This window comes from Mytilus edulis, chromosome 8 (assembly GCF_963676685.1).
Source record: "Mytilus edulis chromosome 8, xbMytEdul2.2, whole genome shotgun sequence".
Lineage (NCBI taxonomy): Eukaryota > Metazoa > Mollusca > Bivalvia > Mytilida > Mytilidae > Mytilus > Mytilus edulis.
The window spans coordinates 36,473,363-36,496,849 of record NC_092351.1 but is presented as its reverse complement, the minus strand read 5'-3'; the positions used below and the strand labels follow the sequence as shown (position 1 = coordinate 36,496,849).

The following is a 23,487-nucleotide window of genomic DNA, read 5'->3' as shown; positions in this document are numbered from 1 at the left end:
ATGTGCATTTACCTTTATATGATGTGCACTTGTCATCACATGATGTGCAAACACCTTTATATGATGTGCAAACACCTTAATATAATGCGCATATATACTTATATGATGTGCAAATATACTTATATGATGTGCAAATGTACTTATATGATGTGCAAACATTCTTATATGATGTGAAAATATACTTATATTATGTTAAAAGATCCTTATATGATGTGCAAATATACTTATATGCTGTGCAAATATACTTATATGATATGTACATATCATTATATGATGTGCAGTTTCCCTTATATTATTAGCAAACATCTTTATATGATGTGCTTGTGTATTTATATTATGTGCTTGTAATCTTATATTAAATGGTTTTATTTACTTCATTATATGATGTCGAAACGTCATTATATGATGTGCTTTCATCGTCGTTATGGTCAATGAACATGATAACGATTAGAATGATTACTGTCTACGTCATAACTGATTCCGATCTGCGTCTGCGGAGTAACCGTTACTACTAATAAGGTCAAATCTGTAGCTACCGTTTAGAAAATGGTTGAGACTTGAGATAAACCTTCCCATGTTAGTACCTCGTTTTAATATGCAAAAAATCACATCTGATATTGTTGGAAAATTTTAAAAATATATATGGATTGCAAAGTTTTGTTTAAATCGACGGGTCTTTAATAATAAACATATTCATACGAAGTCTAAAATACGGTTAAGGTTATTAAATTTAATAAATAATTCTTTTATGTCATGCTCTATGAACGTTTTAACGAGGGAAGGCATTATATTTGTCAATTTCAGTATACCTAACGTAAGCATTTTTTCTATATTTTTAGAAGATAATACACGAAGTTTAGTATTGTCATTTCTGATCATTTCAGCTGTTGGAGTTTCTCTTTGTATATTCTCAAGATAGACACAAACAATTGGGAAAAAAACGGACTCTGGTAGAGTAATAGTTCATATAAGGAACCGGTCATTTGAAACCAAAAAAAAAAAGAGGCGATAGGAAAAAATAAAGGGGGCCTTTCATTTTATCATTTTTGGAATGGAAAAGTGACATTCAATTTTATATAGTTATAAATTTGCCGCGGTATAATGTTATGGCTAATTTTTCGTCAACCGTAGGCATCAATCTTTACGCCTCGTTTCGCTCACCTGAATTGTTAAAACCTGAAAATTTAGTTTCAACAATTTCTTCTAGCAGAGAATTTTTCATCTGGAGCTATTATTGAATGAAGGCTTGGTCAAAATTAATTAAACCACAAACGGCAAATCCAAACTAAAGTTCCTTGAAGTCGCAAACAACTTTCATACTTCAGTAAATTGTCCATAAAGAACCTTTACTATAGAGTATAATTCAGACACAATGCACTATTTGTTTTTTTTAAATCTATTATGTTTCCAGGATAAACGCAAAATATTAAAAGCCGCTGCCGTGAATCTTCACTTTGAAAAATTCAAAACACCACTCTCTATCTGTAAGAGAACAACAGGTCTCAGTAAAAAAATAAATAAATGCAGTGTTTCAAGTTCATTTAGACACCAGATTAAAAACGTGCAATTCTCCGGTTTGTTGGATTGATACATACCTTCAAAATTTGAAGGCTGAAATTTCATTGGCTGATGTAATATATACAAGGACAGAAAATAAAATGACGTGTTGTCAGATCTCTGTATCCAAAGCTTAAACAGATGATCTGTACATTATATATTAATAAAAAATGTGGTAGACACCGACTCTAGTTTGAGGGAAGGAGCACGTGTATTCCTTGTTCGAAATTAATAAAAAAAAAAAAAAAAAAAAAAAAAAACACACACAAAAAAACATGGTTTGTTTTTTTTTAAGTTTCATCATTGTTTTATTTTTTCCTCATTTTAAATGGAAACAAACTATTTCGCTTCCCTTCTGAAATAGATAAAATCTCTTTCAAGAAATTTAGAATCAAACATTTACAAAACAACTTGCCCCCCCCCCCTTTCGTCGTAGCATGTTCGCCTTGAGTGAGAGAGGTCGTGGGTTCGAACTCCGGCCGGGTCAAAACCAAAGACTTTAAAATTCATATTTACATGCTGCTCCCCAGCTAATTATATAAGCACGCGGAATTAAGGATTAAGAGCAAAAGCTGGTCGGCTCGGAATCAGAAAAATGTGTCCGGGTAAGGTGATATAATGTCTTCCTTCGGAATGCTACCGTTTGAACTAGCATGTTAAAATTCCGGCTTAGGGTGTCGGTCTAGTACAAAACAGGGTTAATATTCATATCACATTAACATGTTCTTGTACGAATATGCATATATCAATTTGCCGCTGGACCTCAGGAATCCACCCATAATCATCTACAGTTGAAACTGTGAAATATATGCACAAAAACATGATAAAAAGCTCCACGTAAATGTAATGCACCGAGTTCAGCTTCATTCCATATCTCCTTTAATCCATTTCGGGTGAAAGTGATGGGCGCTCGGTGGTCGAGTGGTTATATTGTCATTTCGGGGCATTTTATAGTTGAATATGCGGTATGGGCTTTGATCATTGTTGAAGGTCGTATGGTGACCTATAATTGTGAATTTCTGTGTCATTTTGACCTCTTGTGGAGAGTTGTCTCTTTAGCAGTCATACCACATCTTCTTTTTTATAAGTAGTCGAACTGCTGTATCACTAGCATGTCAATAATTAGGTGTGCGATTTCAAATTCCTCACGTGGCAGGTAAGCTCTATTCCAATCTTAATTGACCAGAATTGTCTGTTTTCCAAACGAAGGTCAGGGGTCTCTCCAGGCACTTCGGCTTTCTCCACCAATATAAACTCACCGCCACGAAATAGCATGAAAGTGTTGAAAGTGGGGCTAAATAACAGTCAATCAATAATCCATACCGGTATACTTATGGCCTCTAAATCTATATATTTGGTCTCACAAAGTCAATGTATGACATCAGTATACAGAGACAAAAATAATAAATATTTACAGTATATACAAAACAAGAGAGAGAGGTTTCAAAATTACTAAGCCAGCTGGAGGACAAACGCACGTGTTTATATATATTTTTTTTAAAACGAACAAGCTGAAGTTGACATTTTACAGAAATCTTATACATCCTTCCTGTTTTCAAGTTTTCGTACATGGCTTTAAGCCTTATCGGATAAATGTTTTTTTGTCATATTAAAATTTCCCGTTTTAGTAACAACAATTCCCAAATAGTTATATTGTTTTATCATCTTAATGTTAGTATCATTGTAAGAAAATCGGAGATTTTTTGGCTTCCGTCCAAAAAAAAACCACAAAGACTTTAATTTTGTCAACTTTCCTTTCAAGTTCCAAGCCTTACAATAATCATGGAAAGCATTGAGTTGAGTCGGCAGGTCCTGTGCTATTTCAGCCAACAACAACGTGTCATCTGCAAACAATATAACAAAACACTTAAGATATATTTCTTATTCTCTTTCCAGATCTTCTGGTATAGTTCTATTAGTCCTGTAATATTTTTAGTCACTAAGAAATTAATTTAGTCAATCAAAAGTAAATAAAATAGGAAAGGTGATAAGTTTTCTCCTTGTCGAACACCATTGTCACAAGCAAGAAAAGTATTCCGAATTATAATTACTACCGTGTATCATCGGTACAGCGGATATAGCTTTATATGTACTTCGAAGCGTGAAAAACTATATAACGTACATTCATTTAACTATGCACCGTACAGAAGGATTCATTTGGTCAGCTATACACAACGCTTCTTGTCGGAATAAAATATCGAAAAATAACTTATGTACAAAATATTTCAATGCCAATTATTGAAACAGCTATACTTATTACGCACAAACAGTGGCCTTCTGTCAGAAAAAGAGTTGCAATGAATATCGAATCATATCGGGTGAGACGAGCGCCAACTTCTTTGACAAGTATTTGCACATGTTTTTAGTAAGGTTTTTTGTTTTGGGCAAATAGTGAGACTTTTCTAATCACCACCCTACGACCAAATCATTTCTTTAAACAACAAATATGTTTAGATTGAAGTACACATTGATATAATGTAAACAAAACAAAGATTTTAGTACCGTGTCAGAGGAAAAATCGATCACGACCCCTTGGTAAGTACCTATATCCGCTGTACCGATGATACACGGAGATGCCAGCGAGTTGGCAAGTGTTGAAACAAAGAGTGATGACACAGTAATAAGGTAGACACAGTAATGACAAAGTGAATCCTTTTTATTCTATTTTTTAAGGAGACGAAAAAGAGGAACAAAATGCAAAAGACGGGCGTCATCCCATTCATCTCGGTTGGAAAATCAAAATATTTTAAAAATACCCTAAATTGGAAAAAGTGTGGCAAAGTGTGATTTTCAGTGGTTTTTTTTCCTTTTAACTCAATAACTGTATCGTCTACGTAAAATCCGTTGCCATTACCACAATGGGGAAAATCCGATGTAATCGGACGAAAAATTAAATTTAAAACACTTCATCAGGAATCAACCCCTTGTATCTCAGAAATCGTTGACGCTTCTCCAAATCTGTTGACATACTAGTACTCATGTTTCAGAATTTTATTAGCAATTAAAAAAATCTCCATTAAAATAAGTGGAAAATAAACAATCTGTATATGCCAATATGTGCTCATTGTTGAAGACCGTATGGTGACCTATAGTTATTAATTTCTGTGTCATTTGGTCTGTTGAGGAGAGTTGTCTCATTAGCAAAGATAGCACTTTTTTTTTTTTTTTTTTATAATTACCCACATAGCCATTTAGCATTTCGTGGGCACTACGTCGACTTAGCTTGCAATCTTCAAAATAGGGTATTTTTTCACATAATTGGCGTTTTCTGTGGAAAAAAGATTGGTTCAAAGACAAGTTAAAAGTAAAAAACACTACATGTAAACGTCATATCACAAATATTTCCGACTTGGTATGTTTTTAGAGGAGATGCGGCTCAATGAAATCGGTCTCTTCCTTCAGTGGCATAGATTATATTATATACTAGATTTAATATCATTGTACATATTCAATACTACATTATACATCTTACCATTTACAGATTAATATTATTCAATAACATTTTATTAAACAAACCATCTCGCTATATTATGCATCAGTAGATAATTTTATAGCTATTGTTATGAAATATTTTTGAAACAGACTGTGATTTCAATGGTGTCTTTTGCAATGAATAGAAATAAGCAGATGTGTTGGTGACCTTCTGCTTTTTTTTTTTTTTTTTTTTTATTTGGTCGGGTTGTTGTCTCTTTGAAACATTCCCCATTTCCATTCTCAATTTTATGTGGTATGAGAACCACTGAGACAACTCTCCAATCCAAGTCATAATTTGTAAGAGGAAACAATTATATACCTGTACCAAGTCAGGAATATGACAGTTGTTATCCATTCGTTTGATGTGTTTGGACTTTTGATTTTGCCTTTTGATTTTGGACTTTCCTTTTTGAATTTTCCTCGGAGTTCAGTATTTTTGTGTTTTTACTTTTTATAGGTCATAGTACGACCTTCAACACGGAGCCTATGCTTAAACCGAATAGCAAGCTATAAAAGGCTCTTACATTTGTAATCATTTTCTCCAAAGCCGGGAATTTCTTCAACTAGCTCCTGTATTAACTGATCTTAAACTTCAACCGAAATGTTTGAAACGTTGATTTTGTTAAATTGCTTTGTCTCATTTTCCCTATAAATTGCACTTTCGCTAGCGATAGATACATATTTGAGCCGGGTTAATGGTTTACAGAAGCAGATCAGAATCAGTTATGACGTAGACAGTAATCATTCTAATCGTAATCATGTTCATTGACCATAACGACGATGAAAGCATATCATATAATGACGTTTCGACATCATATAATGAAGTAAACCTACCCACATAATATAAGATTACAAGCACATAATATAATGACGCAACCACATAATATAATGACACAACCACATCATAAAGATGTTTGCACGTAATATAAAGAAAACTGCACATCATATAAGGATATGTACACATCATATAAGGATATGTACACACCATATAAGAATCTTTGCACATCATATAAGTATACTTGCACATCATATAAGTATGTTTGCACATAATATAATGATGTTTGCACATCATATAAGGATATTTGCACATCATATAAGGATATTTGCACATCATATAAAGATATTTGCACATCATATAAAGGTGTTTGCACATCATATAATGACAAGTGCACATCATATAAAGGTAAAAGCACAGCATATAAAGGTTAATGCACATCATATAAAGGTAAATGCACATTATATAATGAAAATGGTCATAACAAGACAGTGTTGGCGTTCCATAGGTGCCACATGTGGAGCAGGATCTGCTTACCCTTCCGGAGCACCTGAGATCACCCCTAGTTTTTGGTGGGGTTCGTGTTGTTTATTCTTTAGATTTCTATGTTGTGTCATGTGTACTATTGTTTTTCTGTTTGTCTTTGTCTTTTTCATTTTTAGCCATGGCGTTGTCAGTTTGTTTTAGATTTATGAGTTTGACTGTCCCTTTGGTATCTTTCGTCCCTCTTTTAAGCAGTTCATAAACACTGATAACTTGTACAAAAAATCTATACAAATTATAATTTGTACAACATTACAACTTGTACAACATATATATATACTGACCGACTTTAGAAACGTGAAACTAAATTATTTTTTTAAACTGCCATTTACAAATATGAAAATTTTCAAAAATAAATGTATGTAAATTTCGTTCATTACTTCATTGTCTAAACAAATTTCACAGTTCGAAAGTTGAATTGATAACGTCACTTGTATGTGTTCAAATCATGTGGTATGCACAGAGACTCTGGTTTTTGTCTTACTAATGGATGTGTCAGCGTCGAAGGTAAATTACATAATTGCCTGTAACCAACGCAAAAATGATTGTCAGAAAGAACAACCAATTCTATTGGGCATGGTTTTCCGTATTTCACATTTGGATTTTTCCTTTGTCTCACCCAATACAATGGGTTTAAGCAATTCTCCGGTTTACACTTTGAAGCTTTAAAGGTTCTTCTTTCTTTGGGATTTCAGTATATGCGAACATTGTTGGCAAAAATAAGAACATCCGTTGTTCGACCTGTAAGTCAAATGCATTTTGTTAAAATATATGTTTTTCACGTTTTTGATCTTTTGGAAAATGTTGTTTGTGCTGTATAAGATCCCTCTACAAAGAAATTTGTTTTGCTTGCACAGATATAAAAATTGCGGTTTTTATCCTACGCAATCATAGGTTTGAACGTTTTTTTCAATTCAGACTTGTTTATTTGTTTTCGTTTGGTCTTGTATAATATATTCCTTTGGGTTTATATGATCCGTTCACCTATTTCGATTCTTTCAAAATTAAAGAGTCTTTCCTAAATTGAGGTAAAATTTTTCGGCCTTCCAAATACCGTTTTGATTCCTAATATGACTGAAGATACATTTTATTGTCGGAATTTGGATATGATGTACAATTTTTTTGCACCTCATGTTTGCGGAATACCATTTTTTCTGCATGTTTACTGTTTTCTGTTTAGAAATAAATTAAAAAAATAAGATCCATTTTGTAACATCTTGTGATCCGTTTATTTGGCAAATGGTGGAGATTTGTTTCCCCGAGGTATCACCAGCCCAGTAGTCAGCACTTTTTGTGCTGACATGAATTATCATTGATATGGTTATATTTATAATTTAACTGTTTACAAAATTTTGAATGTTTGAAAAACCAAGGCTTTTCTACCTTAGGCATAGATTACATTGACCTTAGCTGTATTTGGCATTTTAGGAATTTTGGTCCTTAATGCTCTTCAACTTCGTACTTTATTTGGCCTTTTCAACTTTTTTTGATTCGAGCGTCACTGATGAGTCTTTTGTAGACGAAACGCGCGTCTGGCGTATATACAAAATTTAGTCCTTGGTATCTATGATGAGTTGATATTCAGCAGGGTTTATGGATATCAGTTGTTCGACATGCTAGTTAATTGTATTTTGTTGAAATACACTTTTTACGTTTTGGTTATTTGGCAAATGTTATCTGTGCTGTATTAAGACCCCTCTACCAAGAAATTTATTTTGCATGCACACATATACAAATTCCGGTTTTTATCCAACGCAATCATAAATATATAAATAATTCATCTAAATAACAGTCAAACAATGTTAGATTTATAAATTTGCGAAAGCCGGGATTCGAACTCATGCAAATGAGATATCGTGGCACGAAATCGGTTTCCACTATGCGCGATGCGCTAGATCACTCTACCACCTAGTCGTATGCTTTATAAATCATTATGCATTCCTTATGTATGATGTACTATGTTACAACTATAGATTATACCGACGAGGCAAGGTACCACTTATTAATCAATCAAATCAAAAGAATACTTTTGTATTTCAATCCGGATGTTGCGTTAATATTTTTCGGATCTAATCAAATCAATTCGCGATGGTGTAATGTCCTTTTATACAAACAACACGATGTTGAGAAAAAATTAAAAGGTTCCAACAGACGATTAAATTGAAATGATCGATTGAAATAAATTCATAAAACACATTTAAAGCTAACAAGTTGTTATTGTTGGCTTCGCTCTCATCCCATATAGAATGTACTGACCACATATATATCGTATTAGGTCCCATGCATACCATGTAACAAATAATAAACGGCGTTTTTGTTAGGTTACTGCTGACACTGAAAGGTACAGAAATAGATATAAGGTAACAATAAGAACCCATACATTTTGAAATAATGACACTGATTTAACCAATTAACTGACATCCTTTGTGAAATATTTTTTTCTTGAATTAATCATAAAGATAGTTTTATATTTTAGTGCTACATACTCAAATCAAATAACCGCACTGGAAAAGAACACAAAAATTCTCCAAACAGAAAATATTGACTTGACTACAAAAATGGAAACTTTGAAATTCAATTCGTACGAAGCCTTAAAGAAAGCAGGTCAGCAGTATAATGTTCAGTTAGAGGCCGCCACAATTGAAATAACGAAACTTCAAAAACAGTAAGCTATTACATCTTTCACTTGATAGTGTGTCTCTCTAATTGTGATGTTACAACAATGTTTCAGATAAGGGTGAAATTTTGGTACCATTTAAACTTTAAAACCCACTGCAATTGTTTGCACCTGTCCTAAGTCAGGAATCTGATGTTCCGTAGTTGTGGTTTGTTGATGTGGTTTATAAGTGTTTCTCGTTTTTCTTGTTTATATTGGAATGGTTTAAACTAGTAATTTATGGGGCCTTTATATCTTTCTGTTCAGTGTGACCCAAGGCTCTGTGCTGAAGACCGTACTTTGACCTATAATAGCTTCTGACATCAGACTCGGACTTCTCTTGAACTGAATTTTAATGTGCGTATTGTTATGCGTTTACTTTTCTACATTGGCTAGAGGTATAGGGGAAGGGTTGAGATCTCACAAACATGTTTAACCCCGCCGCATTTGTGCGCCTGTCCCAATTCAGGAGCCTCTGGCCTTTGTTAGTCCTGTATTATTTTAATTTTAGTTTCTTGTGTACGATTTGGAAATTAGTATGGCGTTCATTATCACTGAACTAGTATATATTTGTTTAGGGGCCAGCTGAAGGACGCCTCCGGGTGCGGGAATTTCTCATTTTTACATTGAAGACCTGTTGGTGACCTTCTGCTGTTGTTTTTTTTCTATGGTCGGGTTGTTGTCTCTTTGGCACATTCCCAATTTCCATTCTCAATTTTACTTCTGTCTCATTGGTACTCATACCACATCTTCTTATAACTTTCTTTTTATAGGTTAAAATAAAAGTTTTACGTTTAAGGTAAGGAAAGATATTCGTTTATAAAGCCTTATATATTCTTGAAATATTAAATGACATGATTTGAAGAAAACAATAAATGCATATTGTCAACCGTCAAAGAGTTTTCAGCTAACGGAAAATAAGTGTATATAAGTGTACTATGGATACCATCGTGATTAAACTGTCTTTTCACACCTCATTTATAAATCCTCGCAATTTTTTGTTTATATATATTTGTTTATTTATAGGATATTCCATACGAGCTTGTTGGGGTACCTGTGATAACTATTAACTGTATGTCTTAATGACTTGAATATGTCAAATGTTTTTTTTTAATTCCAGGATAGTGGGGAAAAAATGTACCGTTGCAAAGCTTGAAAAACTAGTATCTAATGTATGTGATGAAATTTCCTCAAAGAATAAACAAGTAAAGGACTTGATGACCGAAAAAGAAAATATACAGAATAGGTATATATCTAGAATATTTCATTAATATTCCCCAATAGAAAATTATCTTAAGCTCACATGGCCAATATTCTAAGTGAGTTTTTTTCATAACTTGGCGATCGTTGTCCATTGTCGTTAATTTAAAAAAAATCCTTGTCAACAATCATTATTTTTGTGTATCTAGTTTTACATGTTTTATAAAAAAAAAAATATGTCCGACGGCCCCACCTGCTATCCAACATGATCGCCATGTCTAAAAATAGAATATAGGGGTAAAATGCAGTTTTTGGCTTATATCTCTGAAACTTTAGGTTGCACTTTGTCCATACAGCTATTTTCAAACCATGCCTCTTTTGGGGAGACCTTTGAATAAAAAAGTAATGCATATCAACTTTCTGTTCTAGGATATAATTTTTCAAGAAACTTCATAGTAAAAGTGTCACAGTTTCAGCCGCAAAAGGAGTTTCTATGGTAAATTGCATTGTCTATATTTACAGAAATGCAACCTATATACTTATAATTTAGAGTTAATCTGACATGGGATAAATATTCATCAGGTTGAGACCTATCTTCCTCAAAATTTTCAGACGAATCAGACAACCTGTTGTTGGGTTGCTACCCCTTAATTAGTAATTTCAATGAATTTTGCAGTTTTTAGTTATTATCTTGAATATTATTATAGATAAAGATAAACTGTAAGCAACAAAATTATTCAGGAAAGAAATTTATACGAATAAGTCATGCATGACCAAAATAGGCAATTGACCCCATAAGGAGTTATTGTCCTTTGAGGATGTCCTTATGTGAGGTTGAGGATTTTTTGTCAAATATTTGGACTCCTTGTTTTTCCCCTACAAAACAGGATAAAATATTTGGCCTTAAAGGGCACTAGCTGCCAAATTCATGTTCACCGATTCTAGTCAAATTCTCGTATTTGAGTTATAACAATGTAAAACATTTATCCAAAGTATTAAAAGTCTAAATAAAACAGCAAAAAGTGTAACGTACCTTCCAAGGTCTTAAACCATTGTGGTGACGTCAGCCTATTCATTTACCGTGGATTCTTTTTCTAGAATCAACGCTTCCGTCGTTGAAATGGACTCAACAGATTATGTTCTATTGTTTCCTTTGTGTGTCTAATTTCATTAAGGTTAAATTGAATAATTCACTGATTTCTGTTCACTAATGGAATTATTTTAAAAACTTACCTTTAATTTTTTGTAGTTTCTATATACCTACATACCAGGATTATAATGTTATACGCCAGACGCGCGTTTCGTCTACATAAGACTCATCAGTGACGCTCAGATCAAAACAGTTAAAAAGCCAAACAAATACAAAGTTGAAGAACATTGAGGACCCTACACTGGGAATCGAACCCGTCCAGGAATTCTGTTAAATGTTACTGACTTCAACATATCTATGAAACCTCTGGGCTAAAAATTGGTTACGATTTATATGTTTATTCTATATATATAAATGATTATATGATATACATCGGTTCAACATACACATAGGGCTTGTACCTTTATATATTAATAATAGGCAGACGTACAGTATGAGTTGGTAGCCACGAGGTTTCATGGTTAAGATTAAATAAAGATAAAAAAAATGGTTAAGATTAATGAGTTAAAGTTTAGGTCTTGTCTGTTTAGGTTCGAATCCCTGAATTCTCTTTGTTGTCCATAATCTCTGGTTTTCCAGTTTTTGTTCTTGTTTTGTATATTATTGTGGATATTTTGTGTAATAAAAGCGAGTTTGGTTGTTTATAATCGGATTAATGATGGTTATTCCACGTCCACTTGTATTTCTGTCCATCTGATGAGTTAAGCCTTTTTTAACTCATTTTTATACGACCGCAAAATTTGAAAAAATTTTCGTCGTATATTGCTATCACGTTGGCGTCGGCGTCGTCGTCGTCGTCGTCGTCGTCGTCGTCGTCGTCGTCGTCCGAATACTTTTAGTTTTCGCACTCTAACTTTAGTAAAAGTGAATGGAAATCTATGAAATTTTAACACAAGGTTTATGACCACAAAAGGAAGGTTGGTGTTGATTTTGGGAGTTTTGGTCCCAACATTTTAGGAATAAGGGCCAAAAAGGGCCCAAATAAGCATTTTCTTGGTTTTCGCACTATAACTTTAGTTTAAGTTAATAGAAATCTATGAAATTTTGACACAAGGTTTATGACCACAAAAGAACGGTTGGGATTGATTTTGGGAGTTTTGGTTTCAACAGTTTAGGAATTAGGGGCCAAAAAAGGGCCCAAATAAGCATTATTCTTGGTTTTCGCACAATAACTTTAGTTTAAGTGAATAGAAATCAATGAAATTTAAACACAATGTTAATGACTACAAAAGGAAGGTTGGTATTGATTTTGGGAGTTTAGGTCCCAACAGTTTAGGAATTAGGGGCCAAAAAGGGACCCAAATAAGCATTTTTCTTGGTTTTCGCACCATAACGTTAGTATAAGTAAATAGAAATCTATGAAATTTAAACACAAGGTTTATGACCATAAAAGGAAGGTTGGTATTGATTTTGGGAGTTTTGGTCCCAACAGAATAAGGGGCCCAAAGGGTCCAAAATTAAACTTTGTTTGATTTCATCAAAATTGAATAATTGGGGTTCTTTGATATGCCGAATCTAACTGTCATGACTGTGTATGTAGATTCTTAACTTTTGGTCCCGTTTTCAAATTGGTCTACATTAAGGTCCAAAGGGTCCAAAATTAAACTTAGTTTGATTTTGACAAAAAATTAATCAATTAGGTTCTTTGATATGCTGAATCTAAAAATGTACTTAGATTCTTAATTATTGGCCCAGTTTTCAAGTTGGTCCAAATCGGGGTCCAAAATTAAACTTTGTTTGATTTCATCAAAAATTGAATAAATGGAGTTCTTTGATATACCAAATCTAACTGTGTATGTAGATTCTTCATTTTTGGTCCTGTTTTCAAATTGGTCTACACTAAAGTCCAAAGGGTCCAAAATTAAACTTAGTCTGATTTTAACAAAAATTGAAATCTTGGGGTTCTTTGATATGCTGAATCCAAAAATGTACTTAGATTTTTTATTATGGGCCCAGTTTTCAAGTTGGTCCAAATCAGGATCTTAAATTATTATATTAAGTATTGTGCAATAGCAAGTCTTTTCAATTGCACAGTATTGCGCAATGGCAAGAAATATCTAATTGCACAATATTGTGAAATAGCAAATTTTTTTTTAATTAGAGTTATCTTTCTTTGTCCAGAATAGTAAGCAAGAAATATCTAATTGCAAAATATTGTGCAATAGCAAGATTTTTTTTTTAATTGGAGTTATCTTTCTTTGTCCAGAATCAACTTAAATCTTTGTTATATACAATATACAATGTATATTCACTTTTTACTACCAACTGATAAATTAAAATAATCTTTATCATTCAGTGATAACAAGCAGTTTTTTTACATCTTATTTCCTTATGTATGTTGGACATTTGCCAGACATGACTATGATGTCATTTTCTATTTTTATTTGCCAATAACTTTATGTAAATAACTTCATTGGAAATTTGCCAATATAAAATGTTGCTGATGAAGTTTTTTTTATTGTTTTATACAATAAACAATGTATATTCACTTTTATTTTGTATAAACAGATAATATTCAGATGCCTGATAATATGAAGATCTTAAAGGGCAGACGTGTTGTGTAATAATGTATTTGTATTTTTAAACATTTATTGGTGATATTTAATTTATTGTAATGGATCGATTGACACGATAACATGGTTATCTAAACTCACTTACAATACCTTCTAATTAAGAATAGGTGTTAATTTTGACAAGACATTAACACAATAATTTAAGTTATAGATACAATGGATAAGCTTTGATTCATAAAAAAACAAACCATTCTCTGGGCTCATGGTCTCTTTTTCAAGAATCAACGCTTATCCATTGTATCTATATCACCTCATGCCTGTCATATAGGTGTTCTCGACCTAATTTGACGAATATTTGAACAAGTTTAAGTTTTTGTGGTCAAGTCCATGATTACTCAGATAATAAAATCAATAGATCAACTATATTTTGATTGTATTTATGATTGTAAGGTGTATATCATAATGTCCAAACAGGCAGGTGTCGTCTGACCTTGACATAATGTTCATGGTTCATTGGACAATAATAAGTTAATGTTTATTGTGATTGGTCTTTTTCCAAGATCTTATTAGCAATATAGGTCATATATATTCGATGTTTGGGACGTTTGTAGGGTGTACATGTCTGTTTTAACAGAGGTTATGTATCATTGACCTTACTTTCATGTTTTATTTATCAACGATAAGTTTTTGAAATTTTGTCATTTTGTCAGGTCTTCTATATTTAGTATAAACATATTGTACTTTGAAGTGGGTTTTCAGATGATTTTTTTCTTCATATTCCTGTTAACCGAATACTTAAGCGGATGTATCACTTGTTAGCAAAAGTTCGCTGTTTTAATAGTATATCTAAATAGTAAGTATATTGTTCGACCAATAGTAGTTATAATTTGTAGGGAATTATAATCGAATGAATAGCGTTTGACATTGTCTTCCTTGTGGACAAGGCGCGTTTTTGGCGTATTGAATTTTAAACCTGATGCTTTTTGTTATCTATTAATCATGTTTTTCTTTGTCTAATATGTTCTATTAATTTGTATTGTAGTCCTGTAATATTATGTTGTCATTTCAATGTTATATTTAACTTTGCCATTAAAGTGCGAGGTTTGGCATGCCACAAAACCAGGTTCAACCCACCACTTTTATTCCCCTTTAAAAGTGTCCTGTACCAAGTCAGGAAGATGGCCATTGTTATATTATTGTTTGTTTTTGTGTGTGTTGCATTTTAACGTTGAGTCGTTTGTGTTTTCTCTTATTTTTGATAAATTGAGATAAGACGTGGCACGGTACTTGTCTATCCCAAATTCATGTATTTGGTTTTCATGTTATATTTGTTATTCTCGTGGTGTTCTGTCTGATGCTTGGTCCGTTTCTGTGTGTGTTACGTTTCGGTGTTATGTCGTTGTTCTCCTCTTATATTTAATGCGTTTCCCTCGGTTTTAGTTTGTTACCCCGATTTTGTTTTTTGTCCATGGATTTATGAGTTTTGAACAGCGGTATACTACTGTTGCCTTTATTGAGCCTACAATTATAGTTATTATGAATATTCATGAATTTTTCATTTTTGACCTAATGTAAAACACAAACTGCGTTTGACATTGTGTTTTTAGTCTTATATTCACACTTGTTCTAAATATGGTCAAATATGTAATATATAAAAAATGCAGTCTCAAGAAAGGCGAAAGTTACTTAGGGACAAATAAACTCGTAAGTCGAAAACGAACTGACAATGCCGTGTCAAAAAATGAAAACTACAATATAACAATAATCAAAACACAACATAGAAAACTAAAGACTGAGCAACACAAACCTACCATAAACTGGGGTTGATCTCAGGTGATCCAAAGGGGCAGCAGATCTGGACCCTCATGGGACACTTTTCGTGGTACTGTTTCAATTTATGATATATCTTATCTCTACCTAACTCTAAAACATCTAGATTTCAGTTTGTTATATATGTTTGATATGAATAATGGTCAAAAGTAAAATATAGACACAATTGTTCAATTACAGATCAGACGATTTTTCAGGTGTCTTAAAGGGTTAAGACCACTAAAACACATTTCTCATGAATTAAAGCAGAGACATTTGTTTGAAGTGTTTTAATACTAACAGCACTTTCGTGTTATCAAATTGCGCATAATTTGTTTTTAGTTTTGCATAATTTATCACGCGTTAAACTATAAAATAACGACTAACATGCAATTATGATAAAATGCATCTTTCAAAATCTTATGTTGTACAATAGTTATAACTGTCAGATGCCTGTAACCCGAGGGTTTGATATGGGTCGTAGGGTGATATAGAAAATGACATGTAATAATCTATTTATCTATTTATCACATATTTTCAAGCAAGAGAAAACAGATAGCATATACAAAATTATATTTGATATTTTCAACAACAAAAAAACAACAAAAAAAAAACAACATTTAACGAACAAAATTTAAAAAAATGTATCACAGTGAGTTAACAAAGTTCGTATCACAATGAGTAAACAAAGTTTTATGAAAAGTTGAACACATACATGTGATTAACAATAAATATATTAATTCTTAGAATTGTTAATATTAAACGACTTAAACTGTTACATTTCCAATTAATGCTAAGGAGGAATACACCATACTGCTATTATGATTTGGAAATATGTTCCGCCTGTACTTTCGATGGCATAAAACAATCACTTTTTCATTGTGGCGTCATATATTTTCTAAATTCTTTATGACGTCAAAATTTTACGGAAACTTTTGTTACTTCCACTATTGATTTTTCCATTTTTTTTTCTACTGCAGCAGATTCGTAACTTTCTAAATTTCTTTTCATTATGTTCTCATTTTTCATTTTTCGTATCATTTTACATTTTCATTTGATCTGTGAGAAACTTTTCCTGATCGTCTAGCTGCTTCGAATGACAACTTGTTTTCAAATAGTTTTTGATTGACACGTTACCGGAAGTTAAACTCGGGCGCTAGATATGGATTTTGAGGGCTGATCTCGATATTGACCCCCGAGGGCTGATAACCAACCTTGACTTCCGACTATTATTGGACATGCAAAAATACATATCAGTTCAAAATATGTGAGAAAATCTGTTAATGGCTAGTACTGTTTGAAAAATTTGTGCACAAAGACATTTCTCTCTCTTACATCAAACAAACATTTTCATTTCACTCTCTGTCTCTCAAACAGATTCAGGCTCTACAGCAATTCAATCGAGCAAAGGTTGCAAGAAAAGGAACAAAACGAACAACGTCTGATATGTTTATTGAACGAAAAAGACCAAATGATAGCTGGATTAAATGAAAAAGTAGATCAAATAGCTACTTTACAGAAGGAACACAGTGCTGCTGTACATATGGAAAAAGAGTACCTTCAAACTAGGTAAATATCACAATATCAAAGTTCATAATGATTTGAAGAAAACACAACATTTTTTTAGTATTTGATATATCGTTTGCTGTGTGATATTTTGTCTATATATACATTTTGTAGCTAGCATTAAAGTATAGAATTTAAATTAATCCAGCCTGTATCTCCTGTGATAGTCGGGATAGGAGCGTGCTTGCCAACTCCCAAAAATGTCCGTATGGCTCTGTACTGTAATCTTTCTACCGGACTGTACTTCTTTAATCCCCATATAGCAGATGCATATTCAAGTAACGTCGACATTGTACTGTCATATACGTAGGACTCAAATCTATGGCAGATTCCTAATCTATGGTAAATATGACGTCATGCCATCCCTAATCTATGGCAAGTTTTGTTATTTCCTAATCTATGGCGGATTTTTGTTGTTTCCAAATCTATGACAAATGTTGTGCAAATGGAAAGCACTGCAGTACATATACGACAAATAATTTGTCTTAAACAAGTGGAACTATACGACAACGGGATCATGTCTTTAAACATTTGTGAAATAAACATTGATTTCCATAATGGTCAATCAAACAATTTCGTAAATGATGAATTCAAACCTGAAAGATTGAAATGATGCGTCACGTAAAAATAAAAATAATAAAAATCTGTGCATGGTACCTGTTTACAGTTTAGCCCATTCATTAAACCAACTAGTAAGTCCTTTAAAAAATAAGAAGGCAGGTTTCTATAAATATCAAAAAGAAAAGAAAATTGAACAGTTTAAATTTTCACATAATGTTATTTCATCGTTAATACTGTTTTCTTTTATCTTTTGGTGACAATTTAAATCAAAAAGGTATCTGGTAATTTGATCTTTCACTTTATAAACTTTTCCAGCTGTAAACTATTTATTATAACTCCTTTTTCTAAAATATTCGGTACTGAAAACAGCCGCAGTGTCATTATTCATCTCTAGCTTCTCTTTCGGATAAAAGGTGACATCATGGCTTTTTATACATCATCCTTAAATTGTTTTCGAAAAAAATACCTTCATTTTGAATTGTGTTCAAATAAATTGGTTCCGCCATCGTTAGCGGCAACGACGATGTAATATGGCGTTATTCAATTGTGACGTTATGAAAAATATCTGCCATAGATTTGGAGAAAACAAAAATCGGCCATAGATTTGAGTTGTTTGGCATTTGTAACGTCACATTCGCCATAGATTAGGAATCTGCCATAGATTTGGACCCAGCCATAGATTTGAGTCCTACATATATTTTGGTGTAAGGATCATAGTCCATGTTTCCCATATTATAGTATTTTGAAGGTAATGATCCTAAAGCTCTTCTGCCTGCGGTAATTAATTCATGCGTAAAATCGGTATGTTCACAGATGACTACACCAAAATAGCGATATGACCGCACTGGTTAACAGTAGTTTTCCGAGTGTGCATAACTAAAGATTTGTCGTAATTTACTGTATGCTAACATTCCCATGAAAATTTTTAAATTGTTTGTACGCACATTGAACGACAAATTTATGTGACGTATAAAATTTTCTGACGTCAGACACTCAAATCAATAAATGTGTTCGTAGATAGTAGATGTTTTTGTGTTCTGTTAATTTGTTCCTTTTAAAATTGTTAAACGATGATGACTGATGTTCCCATATTTTGACTATTTTATTTATTGTGTCTGTTTATTTAACGCATCAATGTAAAAATATCGGAAATTGATGAGACTGTCATTAAAGTGAGAGGGTTAGCGTTATAGAACCAGGTTTAATCCACCATTTTCTACATTTGAAAATGCCTGTACCAAGTCAGGAATATGACAGTTCTTGTCCATTCGTTTTTGATGCGTTTTGTTATTTGATTTTGCCATGTGATTATGGACTTTCCCAATTGATCTTCCTCTAAGTTCAGTATTTTTGTGATTTTACTTTTTTTTTTTATAAAATAATCATTAGTCCATTTGTGCAAAGAGTCCAGTTGCGATTGTAATCCCTCAGCACTGTCAGATATAATAATTAAGTCGTCGGCATGCAATATACAGCTTACCATGTCGTCCCCTATGTTGATTCCTTTGTGTAAGTTATTGATTTATGGGATAAGGCTGTTTATGAAAAGCGCAAAAAGTGTGGGCGCTAAATTGTCCCCTTGACGGACACCGGTGTCAACAGAAAACCAGTCAGTTAGTGTGTTTCTTGATATTCGCATAACGCTTTGCAACTTGGAGTACATATTTCTAATAGTTCTGTAGAAATTTCCATGTATACCATTCGACAATAGCTTGTTCCATAGCAGTGTGTGGTTTACGGAGTCAAACGCTTTACTAAAATCAATAAAGCACAGATAAGTGTCCATATTTATAGTTTTTGGTTACGCAGAATTGTACAAAGGGTGAAAATATGGTCTAGACAAGAACGTATTTTTTTAAAACCACTCTGTTCCTCACTAAGAAGGTCATTTTCGTCGATGTACTTTACAAGTATCACTAAACATTTTTGCAACAGTAGACATAAGGCTAATGCAACGTTTTGATAACGGGTCTCAGTAGTCCTTCCCTTTCTTAAGGAGCGATTGACTTATATTTTGACATCATACATCAGGAACTATCTCGTTACATAAGCATGTATTGTACAGATCGTGTAATACATAAGTTAAATTATCTTTACGTAAAAATTCGTTTGGATGGTTATCATAATGCTTGACTAATACTCAGCATTTATTACCAATTGAAAGGAAAAATCGTTTGCTGTGTGGTATATTTTCTAGCATTCAAGTATAGAATTTAAATTAGTTGGCATATATAATGATGATGTAAGATAAACGTCGATGAAATAAATAACAATACATGTTAGATAAAGTATTTATATACATCGATAAGAAAAAGACATATCAAGTTAACACAAAAAAAATGGCGAAATTGCATAAACTCCAAAAGGGGCGAGTCCGAGCTCGCCGACAAGCTTAAGGCAAGCGTCTTCTTTAATGTATGCAATGCCAGCCATACGAATTAACACCCAGTCAAAATATTTACAGACTAAGTAGTATCGCTGGAGACAAATTGACAAAAAGAAATCCAGCCATCACAGATTTTGGCGATCCAAATCGTCCAATGAAAATTGGTGAAATGTACGGTGAGCTGTATGATAATGAGTGGACAGACGCTATGGATTGTACGGATAAAGTGAAGAGATATTACCCTGATTTGGATGCAAATGAAGTAGAGGAAATTGTGATTCGGCATCTCTATAGATTACTTATGGTATTTAGAGTATTATATACAATCTCAACATCTAACTGGTATAATGTTGTAAAACACATTTATCTGAGATGACATGACAACATTTCATATCATATAAAACCTGACAAAGACATTAGTAACCAGAACATCAACATGCATTGACATAAGGAGTACTAGCAACAGTTGAAACTATTGTTTTTGTCATTATTTCGCCATTTTTGTTTACTAGTAGTCTTGCAAACCCGATTACTTTCCTGGGGGAAAAGACTTACCATTGAAAACCTGTTAGCTTTTCATAAACCGTTAGATCTTTCCGAATATAAAAAAATAACACTACGATGTGGGATATTAATTATGAAGTGCCATCCAACGTGTGTAATTTTAGAGATAAGACATGTACTATTTTTTATCACCCTCTTACATTTTTAATACATCATTAAGCTGAACCATAAGATAAAAGAACAAGGCCAAAAAGAAAAAAAATATTAAGAAAAAAAACCCACCAAACATTGAAGAAAGCACTATTTAGAAATATATTCAAAACAAGAACATCTTCAAAACATGAAACCTTTTTTTCTCATTTATGGATTATAAGTACTTATCACATATTTGTTACGAATACGTCTGGTTTTGCATATGCAATAACCTCAAAATTGCCCGGGGCAAAAAAGACCATATTGATATTGTGCCCTGATTCTAAACGACGTGACGTCACTGTTTCCTTAACGACACGTTTGTGATAAAATGTTTAAGATTTTATCTTTTATCTTTCATTAAATTGTTATAATTAGGTCTTTCCACTTTTCTGTGGAAAGACCTATTGTTTTTCTTCTGATTATTTTTTTTTTTTTTCTTCCGCCTAATTTTGTTCTTGCGATAAACATTTGTTTCGCAATATGTCGCTTAGATATTTGGTATATGATATCAAACAGTTTATGCACTTTTGAAATTTACCCTGCGTAAACGAATACTTTTCTTTGTAGGAGTTATCTCCCCAAACACTGTTTTCCTTGTTAGCGCATCTCCTTCGCAACCGTAAAAGATTATGACAAATTTATTTTACAAAATTGCTCGTTATATCCTTCGCATGATTTGTCCTATTTTGACCGAAGCGATATGACCGCTCCATATGAGAGTTATTTCCCCTTATGCATCTGATATAAGTGATATGAATTTCTATCTTATAAATCATAAGTGATAGAGACCTAGGATCTTTTGATTTGAGGTCCTTGGTCCCAAAAAATGAAAATTAGGTCAAGGTCAAAGGTCAAGGTCATATTCTAATATTTGAATTTGGCTTATTTTCACTTATATCCAAAGACTGTATAAGATATCAACAAATTATTTTTACTAAATTGTTAGTTGCGACATGTCGTAAGATGTAAATTTTGATTGCAAGCGTACGTTGAATGTAAAAGGGAGTTTTCTCCCCTCTTGTATTTAAAAATACGCGTTTGGTGATATAACTCATTAACTAAATATAATAAAGACCTATGGTCTTTTGATTTGAGGTCCTTTGTTTATGACCTTGAAACTGATCTCAAGGTCATAGCTTAATTTGACGTTCTAGATTTTGACCTTTGCTTTTATTCTATATGTATACATGATAAAGATATACAACTTTTAGAAAAAGATATCAAACCATTTAACCTTGTAAAAAACAACCGGAAGTGACCTTTTGTAAACCGGAAATAGCTATTTTTTTGTACTTTTTAAGATAAAAGTATATAGAACCAGATATTTTTGGAATCAGTGTCAAGTAAATATTCAAATATAATCGGAAGTAACATTTTTCAAACCGGAAGTAACAAATTATCTCCCTTATTTAAAAAAAATGTATGGAAACAATATATATTTTTGGAATCAGCTTACTAGGAGCTATCATTTGACGATTGAAATGACATCTTAAACTTAGTTTCACAACTTTTCATATCAAAATACATTGTTTTGATGGAAAGACCTGCAATTGTTCTCTGAACAATTGGTTTTTAATTGACCTTTGTTTCTCTTTTCTGCAAAAATTAAATATGTGATAAAAAGATTATAACATGTCTTTTCCATATTGGCCCTGGTATCATCCCTCGACCCATATCGGCCCTCGGCTAAAGCCTCGAGGCCGATATGGGAGTCTCGGGATGATACCAGGGCCAATATGGAAAAGGGCATGTTCTAATCTATACATATTGTAAAAACATACGGCTATGTATAGATTATAACATGCCCTTTTCCATATTGGCCCTGGTATCATCCCGAGACTCCCTTATAGGACTCGAGGCTTTAGACGATGGCCGATATGGGTCGAGGGATGATACCCGGGCCAATCTGGAAAAGACATGTTATAATCTTTTTATCACATATTTAAGTTTTGCAGAAAAGAGAAAAAAAGGTCAACTATAACAATTTAATGAAACATAAAAGGTAAAATCTTACACATTTTATCACAAACGTGTCGTAAAGGATGCGATGACGTCACGTCATTTGGAATCAGGGCACAATATCAATATACTCCTTTTTGCCCCGGGCAATTTTGAGGTTATTGCATATGCAAAACCTAAGGTATTCATAACAAATATGTGATAAAGAATATTATATGATTTTTTTGCCATATAGATTTAAGCTTATATCATATCATAATTTTAATATTTTGTGTTGTCACAAGCTGTGGTCTCCGCATTGAAATAAAAACATTATTCAACACTTTTAGTATTGTGTATAGTTTAAAGAACACTTCTCTATGTATCAAAATCTTGTGGCATGGTATGATATCATGAAGTGAAGAATGAATTTTATGTTGACTGTTAGTTTAATTTTATTTCAGTGCAGCTATCATCAGTGTATACAACTTTCTAAGGAGCAGCTATGCGATATAAGAACATACACTTTGACGACACTACGCTTTGATACACACAAAGTAATTATTTTTTATAAATCCAAAGAAAAAAAATGCAAACGAGATCGCGATTATGATAACTATTTATTCAACCTATAGAATGGTAAAATCTCAAAGTTTTAAA

General features: G+C 32.8%; 2 protein-coding genes across 3 annotated transcripts in view; one reads left to right on the top strand and one right to left on the bottom strand.

Moving 5' to 3' along the window:
* The window catches only part of LOC139486786 (ragulator complex protein LAMTOR1-like), a 513,831-nt gene that overhangs the window by 226,254 nt on the left and 264,090 nt on the right, over positions 1-23,487 (bottom strand). The gene's annotated exons all lie outside the window — the stretch shown is intronic.
* LOC139485468 (uncharacterized) overlaps positions 1-23,487 on the top strand; it is a 42,926-nt gene that overhangs the window by 17,397 nt on the left and 2,042 nt on the right. Inside the window, exons 3-7 of the mRNA XM_071269981.1 lie at positions 8,826-9,014; positions 10,126-10,251; positions 17,055-17,246; positions 20,269-20,494; positions 23,292-23,384. Of these exons, the coding sequence (XP_071126082.1) occupies positions 8,826-9,014; positions 10,126-10,251; positions 17,055-17,246; positions 20,269-20,494; positions 23,292-23,384 (826 nt within the window). The remainder of the gene's footprint in view (positions 1-8,825; positions 9,015-10,125; positions 10,252-17,054; positions 17,247-20,268; positions 20,495-23,291; positions 23,385-23,487) is intronic.